The sequence below is a fragment of the Phoenix dactylifera genome, chromosome 6 (assembly GCF_009389715.1).
Source record: "Phoenix dactylifera cultivar Barhee BC4 chromosome 6, palm_55x_up_171113_PBpolish2nd_filt_p, whole genome shotgun sequence".
Taxonomy (NCBI): Eukaryota; Viridiplantae; Streptophyta; class Magnoliopsida; order Arecales; family Arecaceae; genus Phoenix; species Phoenix dactylifera.
In genome coordinates this window covers 17536818-17558236 of record NC_052397.1, presented here as the reverse complement: position 1 = coordinate 17558236, position 21419 = coordinate 17536818, and the positions used below count along the sequence as shown (strand labels likewise).

At 36.4% G+C, this 21419-nt stretch overlaps 2 protein-coding genes across 2 annotated transcripts; both read right to left on the bottom strand.

The window, feature by feature from the left end:
- Positions 1 to 2923: 2923 nt before the first annotated feature.
- On the bottom strand, positions 2924 to 4476 carry LOC120110971 (transcription factor MYB1-like). Its single transcript, XM_039127005.1, has 3 exons — positions 4272 to 4476; positions 4045 to 4174; positions 2924 to 3943 (listed from the first exon to the last, which is right to left on the bottom strand). Exons 1-3 carry the CDS (start codon positions 4405 to 4407, stop codon positions 3241 to 3243), a joined length of 969 nt encoding a protein of 322 aa, XP_038982933.1. The 5' UTR covers positions 4408 to 4476; the 3' UTR covers positions 2924 to 3240.
- Positions 4477 to 9939: 5463 nt separating this feature from the next.
- Positions 9940 to 21187, bottom strand: LOC103707528 (branched-chain-amino-acid aminotransferase 3, chloroplastic-like). The gene is made up of 10 exons (XM_008792056.3): positions 20973 to 21187; positions 19909 to 19997; positions 18015 to 18189; positions 16866 to 17042; positions 16644 to 16775; positions 16290 to 16388; positions 14473 to 14589; positions 13098 to 13193; positions 11751 to 11863; positions 9940 to 10399 (listed from the first exon to the last, which is right to left on the bottom strand). Exons 1-10 carry the CDS (start codon positions 21105 to 21107, stop codon positions 10282 to 10284), a joined length of 1251 nt encoding a protein of 416 aa, XP_008790278.2. The 5' UTR covers positions 21108 to 21187; the 3' UTR covers positions 9940 to 10281.
- Positions 21188 to 21419: the final 232 nt, after the last annotated feature.

Genomic DNA, 21419 nt, shown 5'->3' with positions numbered 1-21419 from the left:
CTTCTTTCTCTCTCTCTCTACTTCTCTTGTGGGTGACTTTAGGAAGCTTGTCACTTTTATCATATTATTTTAGCAAAGTTTTGATTTTAATTATTTCAAAGTATTTAATAGTATTGGCATATTATTTTTCCAACACCATCATTATCATTATCATTCTCGTGCAAAACAATATGAGATTTTGTCTCATATCATAGTTTATTGTTAATAACTAATAATTTAGCAATTTCGGGTCATCGAATCATATCTAGTTTAACTTGAAGGACCATATTCCCAAAATTTACTAACTTGGAAACGGGTTATATTGACATAAAAACACATCCACATGGATGAACTATGCATTGCAGCCACTACTTTTATTATGTGACGAAGCTATTCAGAGAGAGAAGCATATGCAAGCATATGTATAAAAACAAGGAAGGGGTTTAGTAGACTATAGAGGAAGGAAATACAAGTTAGGCGTATATAATAGGATAAAAATGATTTAGCAATGGAGCAGGTATATGCCCACACTGCTAGAATTAAGAAGGAAAAGAATCGACTTCCAGTTTGAAGTTTTGACAGCATATTGATTCCAACCAATTTGTTCTTATCCGATAACTTTCTAGATGAGAAGTCACTTGTGAGAAGATAGGATAACAAGTCAGCCATATACTGCAATTAACTAACAGAAGCTATTAGACAATCAAGTTTTTTATATTGGAGTCCGAGAATTTCAACTTGTGGATAAGATTCTATATGCCTTCACAGATCAAATGCTAGTAGCATGTGGTTCTTTGAGCATTATTACATTAAATGAAGACATGCTTTATTGTTCATGCAGAAAATTAAAGGTTGGGTCCTCCTAAATGTTCTGTATTTGGCACAGAAAAATATGTAATTCTGAAATAAGGAAAACACATAAACTCATCACGAACATAAGCAATGCCAGATCATAGCTTTCAAAAGTTTACTCTTTGAGATGATCCTTGTTGATAAGTTTGAGGTATTATAAATGTTAATGTTTATTGTTTACGTGATAGCACACATTTACATGTAATTGATATCGTGGAGAGATTTTTTTTGAATGGAACATCATGGAGAGATTGCTAATGGAATTTGTCAGAACTGGTAAGGTTTCAATAATGAGTCTAAAAATGCATCATATTAATAGTGTATATGAATGACACAGTTCTGCAGCCCTCAAGGATGCAAACTTCTTTGTGTAAACCATCAAGCATATTGGAAAGAAGTATAAAATGTCAATATCTGATAAACGAGGAAATATGAAGTTGGAAATATATATGGAATTGTTAATGATATGATAAATAGTGATTAGTTTCCTCAAGAAAGAGAACTTAAAGTAACACGACCAACATTTGTTGTTACTGAAGTATTATGGTGATAAACCAAAAATCTCAACTATAACAAATCAAGAATGTTGTGTTGATCATGCGTAGTATAAAATGTGAAAGATTATTTAAACTTGATGAAATTTCATGAACTATTCTTATTGTATTTCCATTTACCTTTAGTTTTCCTTAAATCTTTAATCATGTGATGGCAATTGCAACCATAACAAATTTTTAATTAGATAATGAGCTTTCAGTGATAACATAATTAAATCCAAATATAAAGTGAGTATCAGAATGAAAATCGAGCATTATTTCATGCCAGTGGAGAAAATAAGCATTAATTTCTTACAGCAAAAGAAAAGAAAAAGGCATTTCAAAGTTGCATTCCAGATGTTTGTCTTGTCATCTGTGGTTATGAGTTTGTGAAAGATGAGATGTAGCAATTAATAGTCAAATTAATTATATCAAATTCAAAAAAAAAAAGGTCTAGGCATGTCATTGTTAAGGGATACTAGAATGTTGCACGGACTTTGATGCTTATAGAGCTACAATGCAAATACAGGAGAATGTCATCTACAAAAATAGGTAGAACCAGTGGATTTAGATTATTCTTGTTTATATTCTCATCTATCAACTTATTTTACTACTCATTTTACTATAACAGTTAGACTTGAAAGTTTCGATCATTATTTTATATTGTCGAGAAAAAAAGCTTCAGATTTTGACAGCAACTTAATGCAATATACTGCTCATATATATGATACTTTGATCAGTAAAACATAAGTGATTATCAGGTAGTCTTGTGGCAAGGATGACAGACCTTCATGTTGGACATAAGCAGTTCATGATGTAAATTTGCTCCACACTGGACTGCTATTATCCCTCCGCCCTTCTAAACATCCTCGATAGTAATTCCCATCATGATATTAACATAATGATGAAGTGTAATATGTCAATAGAGGACATGAAACATTATTACAATGAAATTGATATTAACCTTAAATTTCAAATGTTTACCAGACAATCATATTCTGAAAGAGAAAACAGCTTGAGAAATAGCATGGAAACAAAAAGGTACAGAACCTTAGATCTTTAAGTAAGAGATGAAATTAAAATGTGAAGTTAGGCTTCAATGGAGATATAGCGAGTCTTCCATATTCAAGTACCAATACTCTCAAATAATAAGTATACTAACTTCATAAAGAAAAAGTAGCAATTGCGTCAAGCATGATGTGGAACACAGCACATCCAGAAAAATAAATATGGAATGACAGAGAAACTTTATTTGGTAAGTAATTTAACAGATCCTGCTTAATTTGTTTCTGGACGTGAGATCCCTACGAAGGAACGAAGACATCTCGAGATGCTCTACTTGCTAGAGCCTAGGAATGCGTTGCCAACCTCCTCTTAATTAGTGCCTTCTGGCTTGGTTTCCAAGAACTTTATAGCAAGGAATTATCATTTCATAATAACCCCATGCCTGTGCATGTTAACATGCAAGGGTCTGTGAGCGCCTTTCAACACAAGCAGCAGTCCTATTAGCGCATGGGAGCATCCCAAGGTAATTATAACAGGACAGGCCAAATGTTTCCTGACACAAATAAGAGCTTTGAGCTTGATAAGTTCTGAATCAAAAGGACAACAAATACAGTTCAGGGATTGGAGGAAGATCCCAACAGGAAACAAACCAACCACTACACAACTAATATAGGTGCTCTTTTTACCAAAAGAACTAACCTAATTAAGTACTCAATTAAAGAAACCAAAGATGAGGAAACACTAGTATGGGGGTTGAAACCAAAAGCACATCAAACAAACAACTCTTCTGAAGAGTGTTTTTATTGGGGTATAGCTGAATTCCAACATCACCACCTCCACTCAAGTTTACGCAGCTCATGTACAGCAGCAGTCATATTTGTGCCCCAAGGAGGTGCACGAGTTCATCAGGAAGACATTGCTGCTGCATCCCTTGATAGCTAGTGACCGCAGGCGGATAGATCAACGGGCTTACGTTATTCCAGTTCATGCTTCGTGATGTACTGGTCCCGTTGTTCTCAGCCACCATGTTCCAGGCTCCAAAGAAGCAATCCAGCCCTTGTAGTTTTACTGAGTTGCCGCAGAACATCTCATCAAGCTCATCTAGACCTTGCGATAAGCGGTAGCCCGATGGAGAATAACCATCGATGAAATATTTGGCTTGTTCGGGGAGTGCAATTGAACCCACAGAATTTCTATTCAGGTGCTGTTGTTCCAGAGGGGAAGCAAGTGAAATTCCTTGCTCAGCTCTCCCATGGAAGCAAAACTCCCCATCGAGGTTCGTTAGAAAGTTTTTGGTCGATCCATGGTCATCGCTAGCATGGCGATCCACCTGGTTGAATTGGCCAGTGAGAATGGGCGGCATGGGCCAGTAGGAGTTATCGTTACCTTTCTTAGCACTCATGGCGTTGCCATCTTTAGATTCCTTGGTCCTTTGATTTCTTCGGCAGACTCGACGAGCCTGTTGTTGATTCTTGTGCTGCTTTCCCAGGAGCTTCTTCTTCAGCTTTGTGTTCCAGTAGTTCTTTATATCATTATCAGTCCTTCCAGGCAACTGTGCTGCAATTATGGACCATCTGATCACACAAAGAAGGCTAAGCTATTATTGATGCCGCTATATACAGTCATAATATTGAATGATCGCATGATTGCATGCAGATATAACTAATTTTACCACCTGCTCCCAATAGCAAGATATAGGCTGCATATGATGTTATCTTCTTCTTCAGAGAAGCCACCATGCTTAATATTTGGTCGGAGATAGTTGAGCCACCGGAGGCGGCAGCTCTTACCGCATCGCTTGAGGCCTAATTGCCAATAGCAGAACTCATCATTGTTTGCCCTAATAGCAGTAACAGTTCAACTTGTTTAAGAGATTTATGGTGTGTTAGAGGAAAATCATACCAATCTTCTGTGGGAGGGCGATCCAGTTTCCACCAGTGCCATGCTGCTCCATGTAGGACTTGAGCTTGGCATCCTCCTCAGGGGACCATGGGCCTTTTTTCACGTTTTCTTTGTCACAGCAAGGAGCTCTTCCCATGGTGAGGACTCCCTTCTTCTGAGGTTGGGGCTTCCTTCTCTCTTCTGCACTTGATATTGTACTTAGACCTGAGGTAGCCACTAGAGTCTGTCTTGCCATTAAAAAAATGTTGGAGGGGATGTTTTTCTATTTGCTTTCTCTTGGACTAGAATTTACAATGTATCAGTTCTACCGCTGTCCCCCTTAGTTTCATGTCACAGAGTTATATGTGACATATTAAATAAATAGATGGAAATATATTAAACATAAAAAATGGATACTTCATACATCTAGATGGGTGAAGATCAGCTAATAATCCTAGCATATCAAGAGCCGGTCACTTTGGTCTAGTACCTCAAGCCCATGTCCAAAATATCAAAAGCTGGTCAAGGCGCATGCATTGCCACTAGTTCCTTGCATCCCCCCAAAGAATTTGTGTGCTACCACATCAACCCAAAGTTTCATTGATTCAAGTGATGAAGAAAGTTTTGATATACCAAAACTTGGAAAATAGAATACAATGAAAATTCAATAACCATTATGAGGGGAAAAGATCACTAAATAACTATAGTAAAAGAACCGGATAATTCACATATTAATGTACAAGTGCATTATAAACAAGCACTTGGAGACATATATAACTACAATAGAACACAACACCAATAAGCATTAGACATTAACTTTTCAAAAAGCATTAATTATTATCCTTGTAAACATAAGTTTCAGTAAAAGTAGATAGAAGTTTTTTGCTCGGAAGAGATTTTTTTTTTTTTTTTTTTTTTTTGCGGATTGCTCGAAAGAGATTAAAATAAAAAAAGAGATTTAGTGATGATCTACGGGAATAGACTTTTTGTGTTAGCTAACCAACATTGAATATATCAACTGAAAGGTATCATACCTTTTTGATTTCTTGCAAGAGCAATTAATAACGTACATGTTGACACCATTTCATGAAAGACTAGGTTTATTTATACTTTTCTTTTGTTAGGTGACCAAATGAATAATTTAAATGCTGCACTGAGATCTTGGAGGAAATGAATCCTTGAATTACCAACATCTATGGGAGGGGGACATAGTATTAAGTTTAAACGTAGTCAAACGTTAGACTACGAAATCCTTAACTTCTGGGATCTGCTGAAGCCATTGTCAGAAGCAACGCTTGATAAGACCTTCCTTAATTTTAGTTCTTTGTCCTTCTATGAGCCATCAAAAGGAAGAGGAATGAGTCTAATTTATAGGAAATACTTTATAGGAGACCGATGCTTCCCAGGTAAAAAATGTTAGGAGATTAATGAAACCCACTGAAGAAAGAAGGTAGTTTCATGCACTTATTAGAGGACTAGATCAAAATTGTCTCTTAGTCTTCCCACCTAGTTCCCTGTTTCGATCACTTTGGTCAAATGAAAATATCTACATCGTTCTCCTCAATTCATCAGCTTAGTGAACTTCAACAAAAATATTGTCCTATTGGCTGCAATTTTACAGCATTAGATTGTCTTTTCTGCTCCCAGATACTCGTTTTAAAAGTTAGAATGACGCGGCTCTCTCTCTCTCTCTCTGGGAGAAAAAAAATTACTCCACCCACTTCATCAAAGGTAATGAAGGAATATAAAAAGGAAAATAAGGAAAGAGAGGAGGAGAATGATGTATAAATAAGCAAACTTAAAAATCGTCTACCAAACAAGCTGATGAGAGGGAGATATGACCTGAATTGTTCAAAAACGTTTTCATTGATTTGCAGAATCTATCTGCGATGATTTGATTTATTCATGATCCAGCAGTTTTTATGGACTTTGCAATGTTTGTGAATTGTCCATGAGTTGTTCATAAAAGAATTTGGATTTTAAAATGTTGTGTTGTTGATGGTGATGAAATCGTTGCCCCTGTTTGGTGCAGTTATTCTCACAATCTTATTTCTGCATTAACAAACATAAAAATTCAATATTACAAATACATTTCTTTTTCCATTAAGTTTGTGCTTATTGAAATTTGCCGCAACTCTTTGAGAAGTTTTTGTCTCCTTTTTTTTTCTCTGAATTGTAAAGCTATGGTCGATCGCGAACCTGTCTGGTATTTCTTTATAAATTCGAGTATCTTTCAAAATACTACAGACATGTATAGAACCAAGAATTATGAGATGCACAATCTTTTTGCTCATTTTAACCATATAATTCTGGTAAAATCAGCACTTCTTTTTTTTTTCTATTTGAGCAGAGAATAATTCCCTTTTTTCTGAGAAAAGAGAATCAGCACATTCTTTTTGATGTCTTATATATTGTCATGGTTAAAAACATGTCTCTGTGGAATGCTCATCAATTTTCTCACCTTTGCTTACCTTGTTTTTGTGCGGCTGAGAAGGAAATTTTCTGGCAGTAATGGCATTAAGCAGTTAAATTAGCAATGTACTGAGCCAGGCCTGGGGGCTGACTTGACAGCGAACCGGATCCCACGTCCAGAGTTATAGTGAGACATGGCAACTCAAACAAAGGTAGAGTTGCAGAGGAGGGAAAGACAGAGACTGGAAAACGAGAATAAGACAGTGGCACGGGCCAGGCCGCTTGGATTGCGTCCTCTTACCATCTCCACCAGGATCTATTACTTTGCAGGACAAACTCTGTAGTGCTTGGAAGGAAGATTTATTCAATCCATGAACAAGTTGATGTCAAGTAGATACTAGCTGTGAAACCTAGTCAATCCTTTCATGTAGCCATCTTCTTCTGATTTGTGATCAATTGTCACCCACTTCTTATTAATTTTTACTTATTGTTGTTTGCCACCAATTTTGAGGGCTCATTCCATGTAGAGATAAGGCTCCTCAAGTAGGACAATGCATGTTGCTTATCGTTATCATTTTGGTTAATTAATGGGCTTAAGGGTAGAATACTATGAGTAATACATTGTCATTGGTATTGATTCAGAAGGATTACTATACTCAATATAAACCATTGTGGCCACTACGGAGAAGGATGGATGGAATTTAGAAACGAGATCCACTGCATTGTGAAGCTAAACCCTTTGTCAAATTTCTAAAGATTATAACTTGCTCGTACAACGTCCAATTGAAATGCTTTTTTAGGAAATCATGTGACAATTTCGAGCTCTATAGCATGGCACCATTCCCAGAAAAGTGTGGTGCAACAAGCAATCAAAGCCAAATTCTATCATTTGGGCCTCGAGAAAAGCTGGTCAAAGCAAATTTTTTTCGTAAAAATTGTGGCTGAGCATATTTCCCAATCCAGCAGTAGAACAATTGAAAACAAAGTCGATATAGAAGTTAAGATCTACCTCTTATAGAATTTTTACTTTTTTATGGTTATTCCGTTAGTCATGTCTATTTAGGAAAAGTTGTATTCTCTTGACTACAAGAGGAATCCAACACGAATTATACATGCAGGGACCTCCATAATATAAATAGAGGTCACGTATCTTGGTTTATTATTTATTAATTAAAAAAATAGATTGAGACCCTAGATTCACCAATTTTTTTTATTTTTTTAAATTTTATTAAAAGATTCGAGTTAACCTTTTTAACTAGCCTTTCTAGATAAGATCCTGACTTGTTTCTAGTGGTATCAGATTGAAGCCAACTCATGGCTCATGTAGATTAGGGGGCTTGTTGTGATAAACCATTGGTTGATCATTATATTTGTGATTGAATTTAGCTGTGAGGATGTGGGTATATGATTAATCTCATATCGCTTGTATATTAAAGAGATCTAGCCTTTTTTAAGTAAAATCTTGGATCATTACAAATGGTATTAGATAGGATCCGGCTAATGGCCCATATGAACTAAGGGATAATGTAGCATGGGCCCATTTGAGGCTGACCATGGGCCAATCATGGTGTTTACAGCCATGGTGTTTATGATTGGATTCGGTCTCTTAGTCAAGCAAGCATATTAAGGCTTAAAACGGAAAAGTATGCGAGAACTCAGCTTGATATATATATTTTGTCTCATATGAATTGTTCGCTAGGAAGATTTTAGATATTTATATAAAGCTAAAAAATTTAAATAATATCTTTCAGCTAGCCATTTTAGCTGCGGTCATGGATTATTACATATTACCTAGTAAATGTTTGGCATCAGTTTCGAAGTCACATTTCAAGATTTCTCATTTTTTTAATATGAAATGGATTTACTTCTGCAGAATTGCAAATAATTCAGTTTTAAACAGTGCGAGTCATTTCGGAAGTCCTCAATGTAGATTCTAGTAGCCGTAATATGTTTTTCTCGTTATGGCCTCCCTAACTCTAATCACACCAATTTGTTTACCAGAAGATCTTTTTTCTTTTTTCGGTCATACAAGTTTACCTTGAGATTTACCATTTCTCCACAGAAGGTAGCATAGACTTTGTCCCCAGTTTATATCACATCAAATACTAACTCTAATTTCTCCTCTATAAGCAGCATTGGTCAAACTCCATCCGACATTGGCAACCAATATAAACTCGGAATTTATTTCTGCAGTAATACTTCCAAGCTAGGGCAGGCATGGTAATCCTAGGATTAATAATCCTCCAATCCAAAATCAATCTCCTGAAAGAAGAAAAACCATATTGATGGCAAACTAGTGATCAGAGGAAACTAGAGGTCGTTGAACAGCCTAATGGGTGTGGGTGCCTAAGACTTCCAGTTTGATCTACTCTACTTCTAGTCCGGGAACGGACACACAAACAAAGCGTTGGTTTGAAGACTTGTCTCTCAATTGTCTTTCAAATCAAAATCGAAGAAAACGATTCTTAATTTCTTTTCATTGTTTCTAAAGTTGATAATAACAGGATTCCAAGCTTGCAATCCCTAGTGGAATGCTTGTCAAAATCCTAGTTTCAGTCTTCTTTTTAGACCTTATGTGCACACTCCATGTGGTCGCTTGCCTTCATAAAAACAAAAATTAGAAAATCTTTTCCAGCTTTTCTGAAGCTGTTATTGAGAACTCCATGCGATTGATGCGAATAGGAGTCTAATCCATGAAGACCACGAAGAAAGCAGATTAGTCATTTTAACGTTAAAAAAAATAGGGGAAACAAAATGTAAGCGCACCACAAGGAAGAAAAGAAAAGAGGAGAGAGCTCGGACTTGGGTTGTGGTTTTTGACTCCCTTGTATTCTCGTTAGAGGCTTACGTTGGTACTGAAAGATTAAAAACAAAAATTAGAACACACACAGCAAGAAGGTAATAGGATCAAAACTTGTTTACATCCATAACAAAAAAAAGCTGACCGATAGTTATCCAGTCCGGAGACTATAAACAGTGGAATCTAGCTCCAGGAGGGGAAAAAAGGTCAAGTAATTTGCTTATGGATACATTCCCTCTTAATTCTCCTTCCCAAGAAAATAGTGAAAATTCAAAATTATGTCAACTTCGGCGCTTAATTTTTGTTGCAATTATTAGAGGAATGCAGGCATGTATACATTACCAGTAAACCACAAATTCTCCAAAAATTTTCAATTCACGTTCTTTCCAATTCAAATAAATATCAATATAGATTGCAACTTTCCTTTTTAGACGGCTTCCAAACTTACAAATTATCGCATTTAACTATACACCCAAATACAGCATATCTATCATCTTTTGATTGATTAATAAAATTTTTAACATCAATGAACCATAATGATACAAGACTAGCACATTTCAATTTCCAACTTATTTTAAACGAGCACTGTGTTACCAATAGCTGGCATGAGGCAAGATGTTGCCGAGCATGGCCAAACTATTCTATGCAGGATGCATACAGACAAGCAAATATTTGGGCATTTGATCTGAGCGAGTCAGAGTACATCACATTATCATAGAAAAAAAAAACGCTTTCCTAGCAATGATACTGAAAGGAATCAGAGCACTAATATCAACAAAAAGAGAGCACAATTATCTGTCCTCGAGTACTCTGTAGCTCTTAATTTAACTGCACAGTCCATCCCATCTTATCCTCACTAAGACCCAGCTGCAGACTTGTTAGTGCAGAATAGAGTTGTTCAGATACAGCACCAACTCCCCTATTCCCATAATCCACCCTGAAACAATTTCAAATCAGCAAGATGTTACAAGTTTGATACAAATAGTAGCAATTCTTTGACACAAATTACCCCGCAGCTGTTATTGTTGCATTTTTTTACTACAGAAAGTTATAAAAATAGGTTCCTTAATCAGAAATAAGATACGTGCACTTCATTAAAAACTAAACCTTTCATAAATGAATCCATGCTAAGAATGCACACATGTTCCATGAACCCAAACTTTCCGACCAATAGTGAGTCCACTCTAAAGAAGGAAAGTTCACGTTTCACAATGCATGTGCAAAGTTCTCTCATACAAACGAGCAAATAAAGCATGTCTCTGTTGTTAATATATTAATGCTACCAAGTACCAAAATCATATAAACCAAACAAACATGTACAGCTGATTCAATAACACCACCACTGTAAGCATCTGTAGATAGATATTGATATGGAGGAACCTGAATTGTATAAAATATGTTCAAAAGGAAATATTCAGCCTTCAGAATAAAGAGAAGCATCCCCTCTAGAGAGTTATTTTTGTTTTAAATCACATAGATATCCTTATCCAATTTCATTCTCCAATTCGTTTTTCATTACCTCTGTCCAGGTAATTCTTCATATCTTCCTAAGAATAAGCCTCACATGATCACATGACTATAGGAATCCTAGAATATCAGGAACAAAACAGAAAATATAATAGTTATATTAACAGCACATTGCTACAAAAAAGGAAATTTCAAAACGTCATAATTGACCATGGTTCCGAATTTTATGTTTTGTTAAATCCACAAAGTTCACATGCACTGAGACAAGACATCATCTGGCTATACAGGATTTACATTTACTCTTCAACATTACAAGAGATTATTTTATAGCTTACGCTAAAAAGATAATTCCAGTGAAATTTGATTAGCAGCTGCTTCTAAAGCATCATGTTCCAATATGTAGGACACAATGATAAGTAGGTAACAAATAGAGAGGACAACCAACAGATTATAGATCTGTCATAGAAGGATTCAAACACCAATGCATACCAGTCCATAACAGCCATACCAGATCATCCTGGTAAGGTACAGGTACGAATACACCCCTGTACTGATACCATACTAACACATGGTATTTCACCTCTATTTTGCTATGGTAGCACCAAGAGGCATATCACACAGTTAGTATAGTATCGAACTGGTAATGTACCAGTCTGAGTATTGTCCCTGACATTTCAATCCCTGCTATCATGAGTTTTTGGAATCCAAATTCCATGTGGGAGAGTTCTCATTTGAGATTTCTTCCATCAATCGGGACGTGAATGATCAAATAATTAAGAGCAAAAGAATTGATTAGAACCAGGGCATGACAAAGTACTTACCTACTCCCAAGGTATGTTACACTTCCTACAGGTGATACAACAACAGCTGTTCCTGTGCAGAAAATTTCATCAGCATCAAGCAATTCTTCCACTGATACAAGGCGCTCCTCAACCTGCAATGTTTTGTAGTCACCATCAAGAAGTGTGAATATGAAAAGATAAAATTTTTATTAGTAGTTAGCCTTAACCAACAACATATTTGAGACAGTACTAGGACTGGAATCAGGTCTAAGTCAGGTCAGGTTTCTATAAAGCCCGAGCATGCTCGAGAAAAAAAAAAAAAAAAACAGACTTCAAGCCAAACCAAGGCTCAAAATTTCTTTCAGAATACCAACCCGAAGCCTGAACACACGCTCGGATTGGACTAGCCTGGATCTAGGCCCAAGCTTGTCCTCCGAGCTCTGACGCAAAATCTAGAGAGAGGAAAAGAGAGAGCGTGGAAGGAGAAGAGAGAAAGGAGAGATATCGGGAAGGAGAAAGGGAGGAGAGATTAGGAAGGAGAGAGGAGAAAGAGATTGCAAGAGAGAAGATCAAGAGAGAGATTGGGACGGGGGAGAGAGTGGAGAGTCGGGAGTGAGAGAGGAGATCGATAGAGAGATTTGGAGGGAGCAGGGAGGCATAGGAGAGGAGGGGAGAGAGAGAATGATCGGGTGGGAGAGACAAGGGGAAGAGATCAGGAGGGAGAAAGAAGCGAGAGAGAAGAGAGGGGAGAGAGATCAAAAGGGGGAGAGAGAGAGAGAGAGGAGATACGAGAGAGTAGAGCAGGGAAAGAGAGGAGAGAGGGGTGAGAGGGAGATTGGGAGGTAGAGAAAGGAGAGGGAGCAGAGAGAGGGGAGATAGATCAAGTGGGAGAGAGCAAAGATGGTGGCAAAGGGGAGAGAGAACGGAGAGGTGGACCTATTTTTGGGCTCAAACCAGGCCCATTGTCAGGCTTGGGCCAAAAACCAGCCTTAGCCCAGCCTAAAATTAATTCAGGCCCTATTTCTAGGCTAGAGCCCAATCCGAACAATCTCGAACCTAGCGCAAGGCCCTACCTAAAGCCGACCTGGCCCTATGGGCCTCAAGCTGGCTCAGGCCCATTTCTAGTCATAAACAGTACTGCAGAAACAAGTAGCTTCAGGATATGCAACAATCTAAAGGTAAATCGAATGCCAAGAAAAAATGCATAATCATATGATTAATGACAATTATGGAAATGTCAAACTAAGCTCTGCAAATATAGAAGTGAAAGCTATAAAACAAATCCCTATATAACTTTGAAGGTAATAGAACCATTTAATCAAGACAGACGGTGTGCTAAGAATATCTTCAATATAAAAATATTTATTGACCATTTAAAGCGAATACCTGGTAACCTTGGCCTCGAGCAACATCAATTATACTTTTCCTTGTAATGCCAGGTAAGATTGTTCCCTTTATAACTGGGGTTGATATAATTTTATCCTACAATAAAGATGCAGTTATTGCAATTCAAAGAATAGTAACAAGAATAGATAAATCAGCATATAAACTGACTGCCTAAACTTGAGAAGAGTTGAACTCCAAAACAAAGCATGAAAAGCTGCTGCACTTGGCCACAATAAAGGTACAACAAAACTATGTGTTCCATAGAAATTATGATGAACTTAAATATAAAAAATATAAAGAAAAAAAATTAGAAGCATCTAATGATCAAGTGCTAAAAAAAGGAGAGGAAAAAAAATCAAATCATTGTCTGTTATCTAGAATCATATCCTGAGACTTGTCCCATGTCAGATAGATCAAAAGTAGCCACACACACACTATTGAGATGGTTAGCAAATTAACTCCATGCAGGCAATTAGAATCTCTTATCCACTTTTTCTCGATTTACCTAATTCAATGGAGGAGTCTTGTTCCTGAGCAGGTGGTCTATGTTTCTTGATAAACCACATTCAATACATCATTCTTATTTTCAGGCAGGTGGAAGTTGACTTGAGAACAAAGTCTCATATCCTGGGTACCTGTATAGAATACTATGCCGACAATTTGGTCTGGATGGCTACTCATAACTCAGCATAGACAAAAGAGACAGAAACAGAAGATCAAACATCATAACTAATTCTAACATGTCTCTTTCTCAATTTTAGTCCGATGACAGTATGAGAACAGGGAAAGGAATCTCTGGAGGCAGTAATATTCCAACCATATTAATGGGATTATGAGATTGATTAATCATCACAATATTAATCACATCTTCAGGAATGACCAAATAAAATATATAAGCTAGATTAGTATCTTGTACATTATCCAGACAATAGACATGCTGCATGCGACAAACCTCAAAAGTTCAGTGTAGAAGGCATGTGCCATTGCTTGCCTTCAAGTTTCTAAACATGTAAATAGTAGAAACCTACAAACCAATATAGAGATAAAGACAGTACATGCTATCAGTTACTTTACAGTTCACCTGTGCTTGATACACTGGTCATTGGAAACCCTAAACCCTACAAACCCACATAGATAAAGGTAGTACATGCAATCAACTACTTTATAGTTCACCTATGACTGATACACTGTTTAGAGAAAACCAAATTGAGTGGTTCCCTTTACACTCTTCATCTTATGTGCAAATACTGCCCACTAAGAGCATCACCAGCTGCAACATTTTAGGCATTCCAATGCCATATCGTTTTAAGAAACAAGAAAAACGAAAATCACAGATTTCCATACCTTTTTTCTCGGTAGCTACAGATTTCCATACCTTCACGATAAAAACATTACAGGATGAAACTTCCTCCAGGTACTTTTTGTACACAGAGTCAAGATACAGAACATCAGAAAAGCCTTTGCCCTTAGCTATGTTCTGTGCCTTCAACACCTGTACAAAAATAAATAGATGAATATAAGAAATAAGCATACATGTGAAAAAAATATTAGTCAGGGTTTACCAAAGACTGAAAATCAACAATGGCTATATTTAATTGAATCGGCATATTAATTTTCAGCAAGAAATGAAAAATGAATCTCAACAGCAGAAAAACAACAAAGAAGTATATGATTAAACTTGACATTCAACAAGCCCAAGAGATCAGAACGAGGATCAATAAGCTAAAAATCAGCTAGAGAGAAAAAAAGTTAATTTCCTTGGAAGTGTAGCATCACTTATCATTACTTTTGCTAAGAATTTTTCTTGCCCTTTCTCCCGATGTATTTATTGCATAAAATAATAAAAGCAACCAGAAAAGCGGTAAAATTTTCTGCTTTATGCCTACCCTCCCCTTCCATAAAAATGAATGATTGTTGATACTTGATACAATGTAAGTCATATATTATTTAATGATAATTACAAATTCAAAATGAAGATATACAGTACTGATATACAAGAACTAAATTTTTATCCATAATGTGATCTTAAATTTGTGCATGTCATTATCCGACATACAAGCCAAAAAAAATAGATTGTTAATCTACACCATGCAAAAGAAGTTACCTGACATGGAAACTTAACTCCTGAACATATCTATTGCCCCTAAAAATGAGCCCAATCAATACCTGATTACTTTGATTCCAAATCTAAAGCAAACAAGATTAGAAAAAAAAAATACAAAAACAATCAAAGCATACCCTACCCATGATATGGACTAAACTCCCGCACAAGGTAATTCAATTAAGCGGAAGTATTTTGATTTCCATGTTACACTTGTTCATCTTCATAACTTGAATAAGCTCTCTACATAAATCTCTAAGATTTGGGAGGGAAATCAGACTTTAAAAAATTAAAAAGGTAATTTGATTGACAAAAAGATTTCTTACCATGACCAGAAGGTGCGATGAGGACATTCAGCTATAAAATCTTGTCAACTCTCCCTATAGTGCTTTACATTTCCTATAGGACCTACACCTCGGAACTCATCCAACGTACCAATTATGCACCACACTAGCACTTGTACAACTATTGGAATTATTTTGTCCTTATATATTCCTTCAAATGAAAGAAAGTGTCCAAGGTCATACTACTCAAAGTACCAAAGTTGTTTTTTAAAAAAAATATATTCTCTGTTCTTTGACCGCTGGCTTATTAATAGACATATTTCTGGAAATGCGAAGAACATAGTTATAAACCACTGAACTAATTTATTGTAGATTAGTTAAACCATTCTGAACTAATCTACTGTCAAAGTTTTTATATATCTCATGTGATTCTTCTCTTGGTTTCCAAACACACGAATATGCATGCATGCATATACACATCGAATGTTGCACACCAATATCAATGCCAATATTGCCTATATTTGTAGATCGAAATATCTGACATCCCTTAAACATGTGCTCCAACATCCATACCTATACACAAGAAACACAGGAAGCCACAAAGTGAAGCATACATGTGTATAGCATTAGAAGTAAAGCAATGCATAAACACACACATTATGGTCATAGCAATCTACACAAGTTTACTTGCAATGACATATGGAAGACATGAAGCACAAAAGGTTCTCAGATATGACAGAAGGATAGGACCCAATTACAGTTGATAATTATTATACTAAACAGACTTGTGTAACAAGGCTCAATTACCGAAGCATAATTCCCAATAGTCTTTATGCCTCCAGTTCCACCAGGGGTTGCGCGATGGAATTCATTTTCAACTATCAAGTTTATTGGTGCTAAACCCTCCTGAAAATGTTGTAAAAAATGTATCAGAAATGTTTAAAGGCTAATCATTGATCAAAACAGAATCCTGACAGAAGTAAATATAATTTTTGATGAGGTATAATTACGTCACAAAAGAAATCAACAAAAAACCACAGAAAACAAGTACGCCACACCAAAATCAATAGCACCACCATAATGTACAAGAGCATTTGGGTGATAAAAGATAGAGGTTTTGTGCGTCAAAAAGCAAATTACAAGAGAAGTACTTTAACCAACCTTAAAGTAGTTTCCAACAGGTGAAACGAAAATAAGAAATGTGTACTCGGGAGCAGGTGCAAGACCAAGAACAGCCCCACTTCCCATAAGTAGCGGTCTGATATACAAGGAACCCTTCCCTGCAGGTGGTACCTGCATCAAAGGATTAACGCTGATAATGACAAATTAGAATTACAAAACATGAACATATCCATGAATTGTAACATCGACATTGCACGGTACCCAGCGCTTATTTGCTAAAACAGTTAGCTTTACAGCATCTACAAATTGCTCGACAGTCGGTGCTGGCATGCACAGACGCTCTGCACCCATCCTCATCCGTAAAGCATTTTCTTCTGGGCGAAATAGCAGAATTGATCCATCTTCTTTTCTGTATGCTTTTAAACCTTCAAATAGACCCTAAAAAACAAGGTATCAATATTCTTTTAGATATAAGAATTGCAGAGAATTGATCTTAGAAGATATTGACGTCACATGCTATAAATAAGCAGTTTGAAATAATGCAAATGTATCAAATGTCATTCTCTATGCAATATGCAGATGGCCTTAAATGCTAGTTCTCACTAAAACTCAAATTTTTGGAACTCCATCGACAAGAAACTAATGGCAGAGCATGGCACGACAGAGGACCAGAGGACCAGTTCCTATTAGGGGTGAAAATGGATTGGATAATATCTGTCCAGATTCGTTTTTGTATCCGAAACTATCTATGGATAGAAATTTGAGCAACCGACTAATATCCGTATTCGTATCTATCAAAAAAAATGGATATGAATATGGATAGACAACTATCCAATCCGTATCCAAATATTCGATTCCATTTGTAACCTTACTTAATTTTATACAGCATTCATGAATTTTTAAGGAACACAAATGACCACATTAATATACTATTAACTTGATTTATTATCTACTTAGTGATATCTTTAATTCTGTGGTCATAAAGTTTAATTATCCAATTTATATCCATACTTTCGGTATCTAATTTGTATTGATATCCATTTAAAACAAATATTGATATGAATTTTTGCATCCGACTAACATCTGCATCTATATCTTTATTCGTCAAACAAAAAAATATGGATATGGATATACTAGTATCCGATCCGTATACAATCCATTTACAGCCATGGGAACCATGCATGGACTATAGATCTTGAATATGAAGAGTAGAAAGTCGTGGTGGCTACCAATCACATTTAATCAGAGCTCTAGCAAAAGGCACACGCATAAAGTTTCTTCCAAATATTTATTACCATCCCATAAACTATAAGATCCATTTCAATGGTATTGAAAAGAAATGTAGTGACAATTTGGATGAACAAAGCTAGACATGCTTAGACAAGTCATAAGTACTTCAGCCACACTAACCTGTCCATAATTTAAGACTCCAGAGGCTGGGTTTAAGTCAATGGGGCCAAAATGCTGCAATTCACCTTTTGCAAATGTTCCATCTGGAGAAGATTTTGTGATATACATGTAATCAGTTGGCACTAGTCCAAATCCAATATTTTCCCAGTCTAAATCAACTGTGGCAGAAGCTTCCCTGTTGAGATGCATTAATTACCACAAACATTTGAGATAGAGCAAAAGGATATATTAGAGGCACAAGAAAGAATGGATAACATAAATAATTTGTCAATTTGAATATCTCTGCTCTCAAAAATTTGAATATTCATTCTTCATATGGAAAAGGTGTGCTTCTCGAATAAAAAACAAGTTGGAAGGAAAAAATGTGACTGCAGCCCAGATAAAACCATTTCATTGACAACTTCACCATAAGTCCACATCACCAAAGTAGACAATTTCACAGCTCAAAATTGGAAAACCAAACGTCAGTATCCCATTAACCGAAAAGATCCATCTTCTTGACGAAAAGGGGAGCAAAAAGCAGCATAAACATGCATGCACATATGCATGCACATGTGCACTTTCATGCACACATGTCTCCACAAACATGCATACAGTCATGCATATATGCATGCATATGTACATAATTATTTGCGTAGATTTTTTACTAATTAAAGAAAAACAAGAGTAGAAAGAAGGTCTCTTTTACCAGTATATTTATCTTATATAGACCGTTGACTCCTCATTTTTCTGTTTTTACCTGTACCATGAGGTTGTAATGATTAAACGGCAACCTCAAAACATCCGAAGTTCTTTTATCTATCCACAGAGTAGTTCTCTAATCAGAACAATTAGACAACAAGAGATGTCACTTTTGAAAAGGAAAAATAAGTTGTTGAGAAAATCAGCACAGCAGCTTCTTGTTCCCCATATACCATTAGAGAAAATAATTCCTCTCCAACTAATTACCTAATTTTCAACTTTCAGTATACTCATGTTAAAAGATAATGAAAATTCTAAGCTCTTCCTTCACCAAAAACATGCATATGCTGCTTAATTTTGCCAACAACTGCAGATCTGAAGACTGATTTCACAGGCATATTCATTTAGGAAGATGTTCTATTGTTTGTGAAACCAGAGCCTCTTTAGGAACTACAGATCATATTTTTTGTTTCTTTTCGATAGGTAGAACTACCATACATCTTCTTATCAATTCTGATATCTACAGTATGAATATCTATATGCAAAGTATGTTGTTTGGTCATGTCCTCCGACAGTGATGTTTCCTGATTTCTCAGAATTCATCATCCTATTGCAATTGCATGCAGTAGGGGACGAGGACCTAAGGACGTCCACTAATGATATGGTGATGATTATTGTCAAGAATAACAACACCATGTGTTACATGGAAAATATACACTAAAAGAAATCTAAACTTGGCATTTAGTTAAAAGGATAGGCCTCATCGAGGAATCAAGTGCTCATATAATGTGTAAAGAGTGAATGTGAAGAAAATGCCATGGAAGTTTGTTATAAATTATTAAAAGGGACAGATGAGATGGCAATAACACTCATATTTTTGCCTATAAGGGAGCTAAGAAAGCAATCTGTCGAAATAAAATGTTAGAGCTAAATAACTGGAACGCATGGTCAATAGAGGGACTAGAGTAGCATGAGGTTGAATAAAATGGAATTATAGTTTGAAAATACATTCAGTAAGACCTTGCTAAACCATACACCCTGATACATGTCCAAATATCAGTTGTATGCATTTCCATGAGACACTAGCAGCAATTTAAGTTCAAGAAATTGTTTTTATTTAAGGTTTGCATACAAAAGAAAGGGAAAAACATCACAGATAGTTTGCATGCAATAATACTATATTCCATGAGAGCACCAATGCTCAACTACATACTTGTAAGTACTTGCTCCCATTGCTTGACATTTTGTCATGTTAGAACTCGCCATGCCAAGAGTTGACATGGAATGAAGCTGATTGTGAATCTGCAGAGATGAGAAAGAAAGAACGTTCAAACTTCTCTGCGCTGTAACATAAACTTTTAACATCTACCAACACTTTACATTGAGAATTAGACAATAATCATAAGCTTATGCTTCATCCTTAAACAAAATCTACAATCCTTTGGAAAAATCATCTCTCGATGCTATTGAATATTACGGGAAAGGTTGGTGTAGAAGGAGCTCATGAATTGGTAAAACCTCTTTACTTGATACACTTCGAGCAGAAAAGCTCAATATTCAAGAAATGCTACAGCACATGCAATCATAAAAAATAATGTGGGATGTTGATTTGGAATCAAAGTTAGAAACAAGAGCAGGTAAACCGAAAAATAACTGACAAAACGCATCAAAAACTTGAGATAAAAAAAAGGCTTCCACTGACCAAGAATAGGAATAGGACCAGCGTGAAGGAAAGTATTCTCAATTAGCTCATTTTATTATAGTATACAACAGATAAAGCATTAAAAAAATAATTTTTGATTCAGAAAGTATAGATCATTGGTGACTTGGGGGTTAAAAAACCTAACCAATTCTAGGTAACTGCAGCAATAGGTTGGTCCTAAAAGAGAAGTATAGCCATGCCCCTTCCTCACCGAATCCAGAATAGAACCAAATAGCAGCATGACTTTTTCTTTTAATATAACATTCACGAATACTACAAAGGGCATCAGTCTAAATCCTCTTGGATTAGTTAAAAAAAGGCATCGGTCTTCTATTCATCAAAATCATCACTCAATGTACTAGTTTTTTGCCAAAGATGCCTCCTTTAGCGCAAAAAAATCGAAGGTTTCGCGCAAGAAGACGATTCAAAACCAAAACCAAAATCATCAAAATCGAGTCTTTCATAAATCCCAAATGCCATCGCGACCATATCGCATCAAAGAAACGAAAACCATGAATCGAGAAACCCTAAGACGATTAGAATACCGATAAAAAGAAAGAAGACAGAGGGGATACCTTGAGAGAAGAGGAGGAGGGGACGTGGAGGAGTGTTCGGTGGTGACAGTCGGCGAGGGAAGGGGAGGGAAGAAGGGAGGAGAGAGAGGCGGCGTGGTTGGCGCGGAGGCGAGGGAGTAGGAGGCTGTATTCCATGGCTGGCTTCTCCTTCGCTGCCTCTCGCCCTTCGATTTCGGCGGGGGGTTGACAGAGCGAGAGAGAGTTTTGGGTAAAAAACGCTCTCTGACCCCGCTTTGTACTCGGCGGCTTGAACGCGTGAGTGGAGTCACCGATGGTGAGGCTTAGGGTCTCCATTGTTTCTTACTTTCTAATTTAGGCTCGCGGTTCTTCATTTTGTATAAATTTCAAAATTATTATAAAGTTAAAAATGTATAACCTTATATTTTGCATTTCTAAAGGATCCACAGCCAATGATGCTGCGGATTGGATGGCTGCATATGTAGCTTA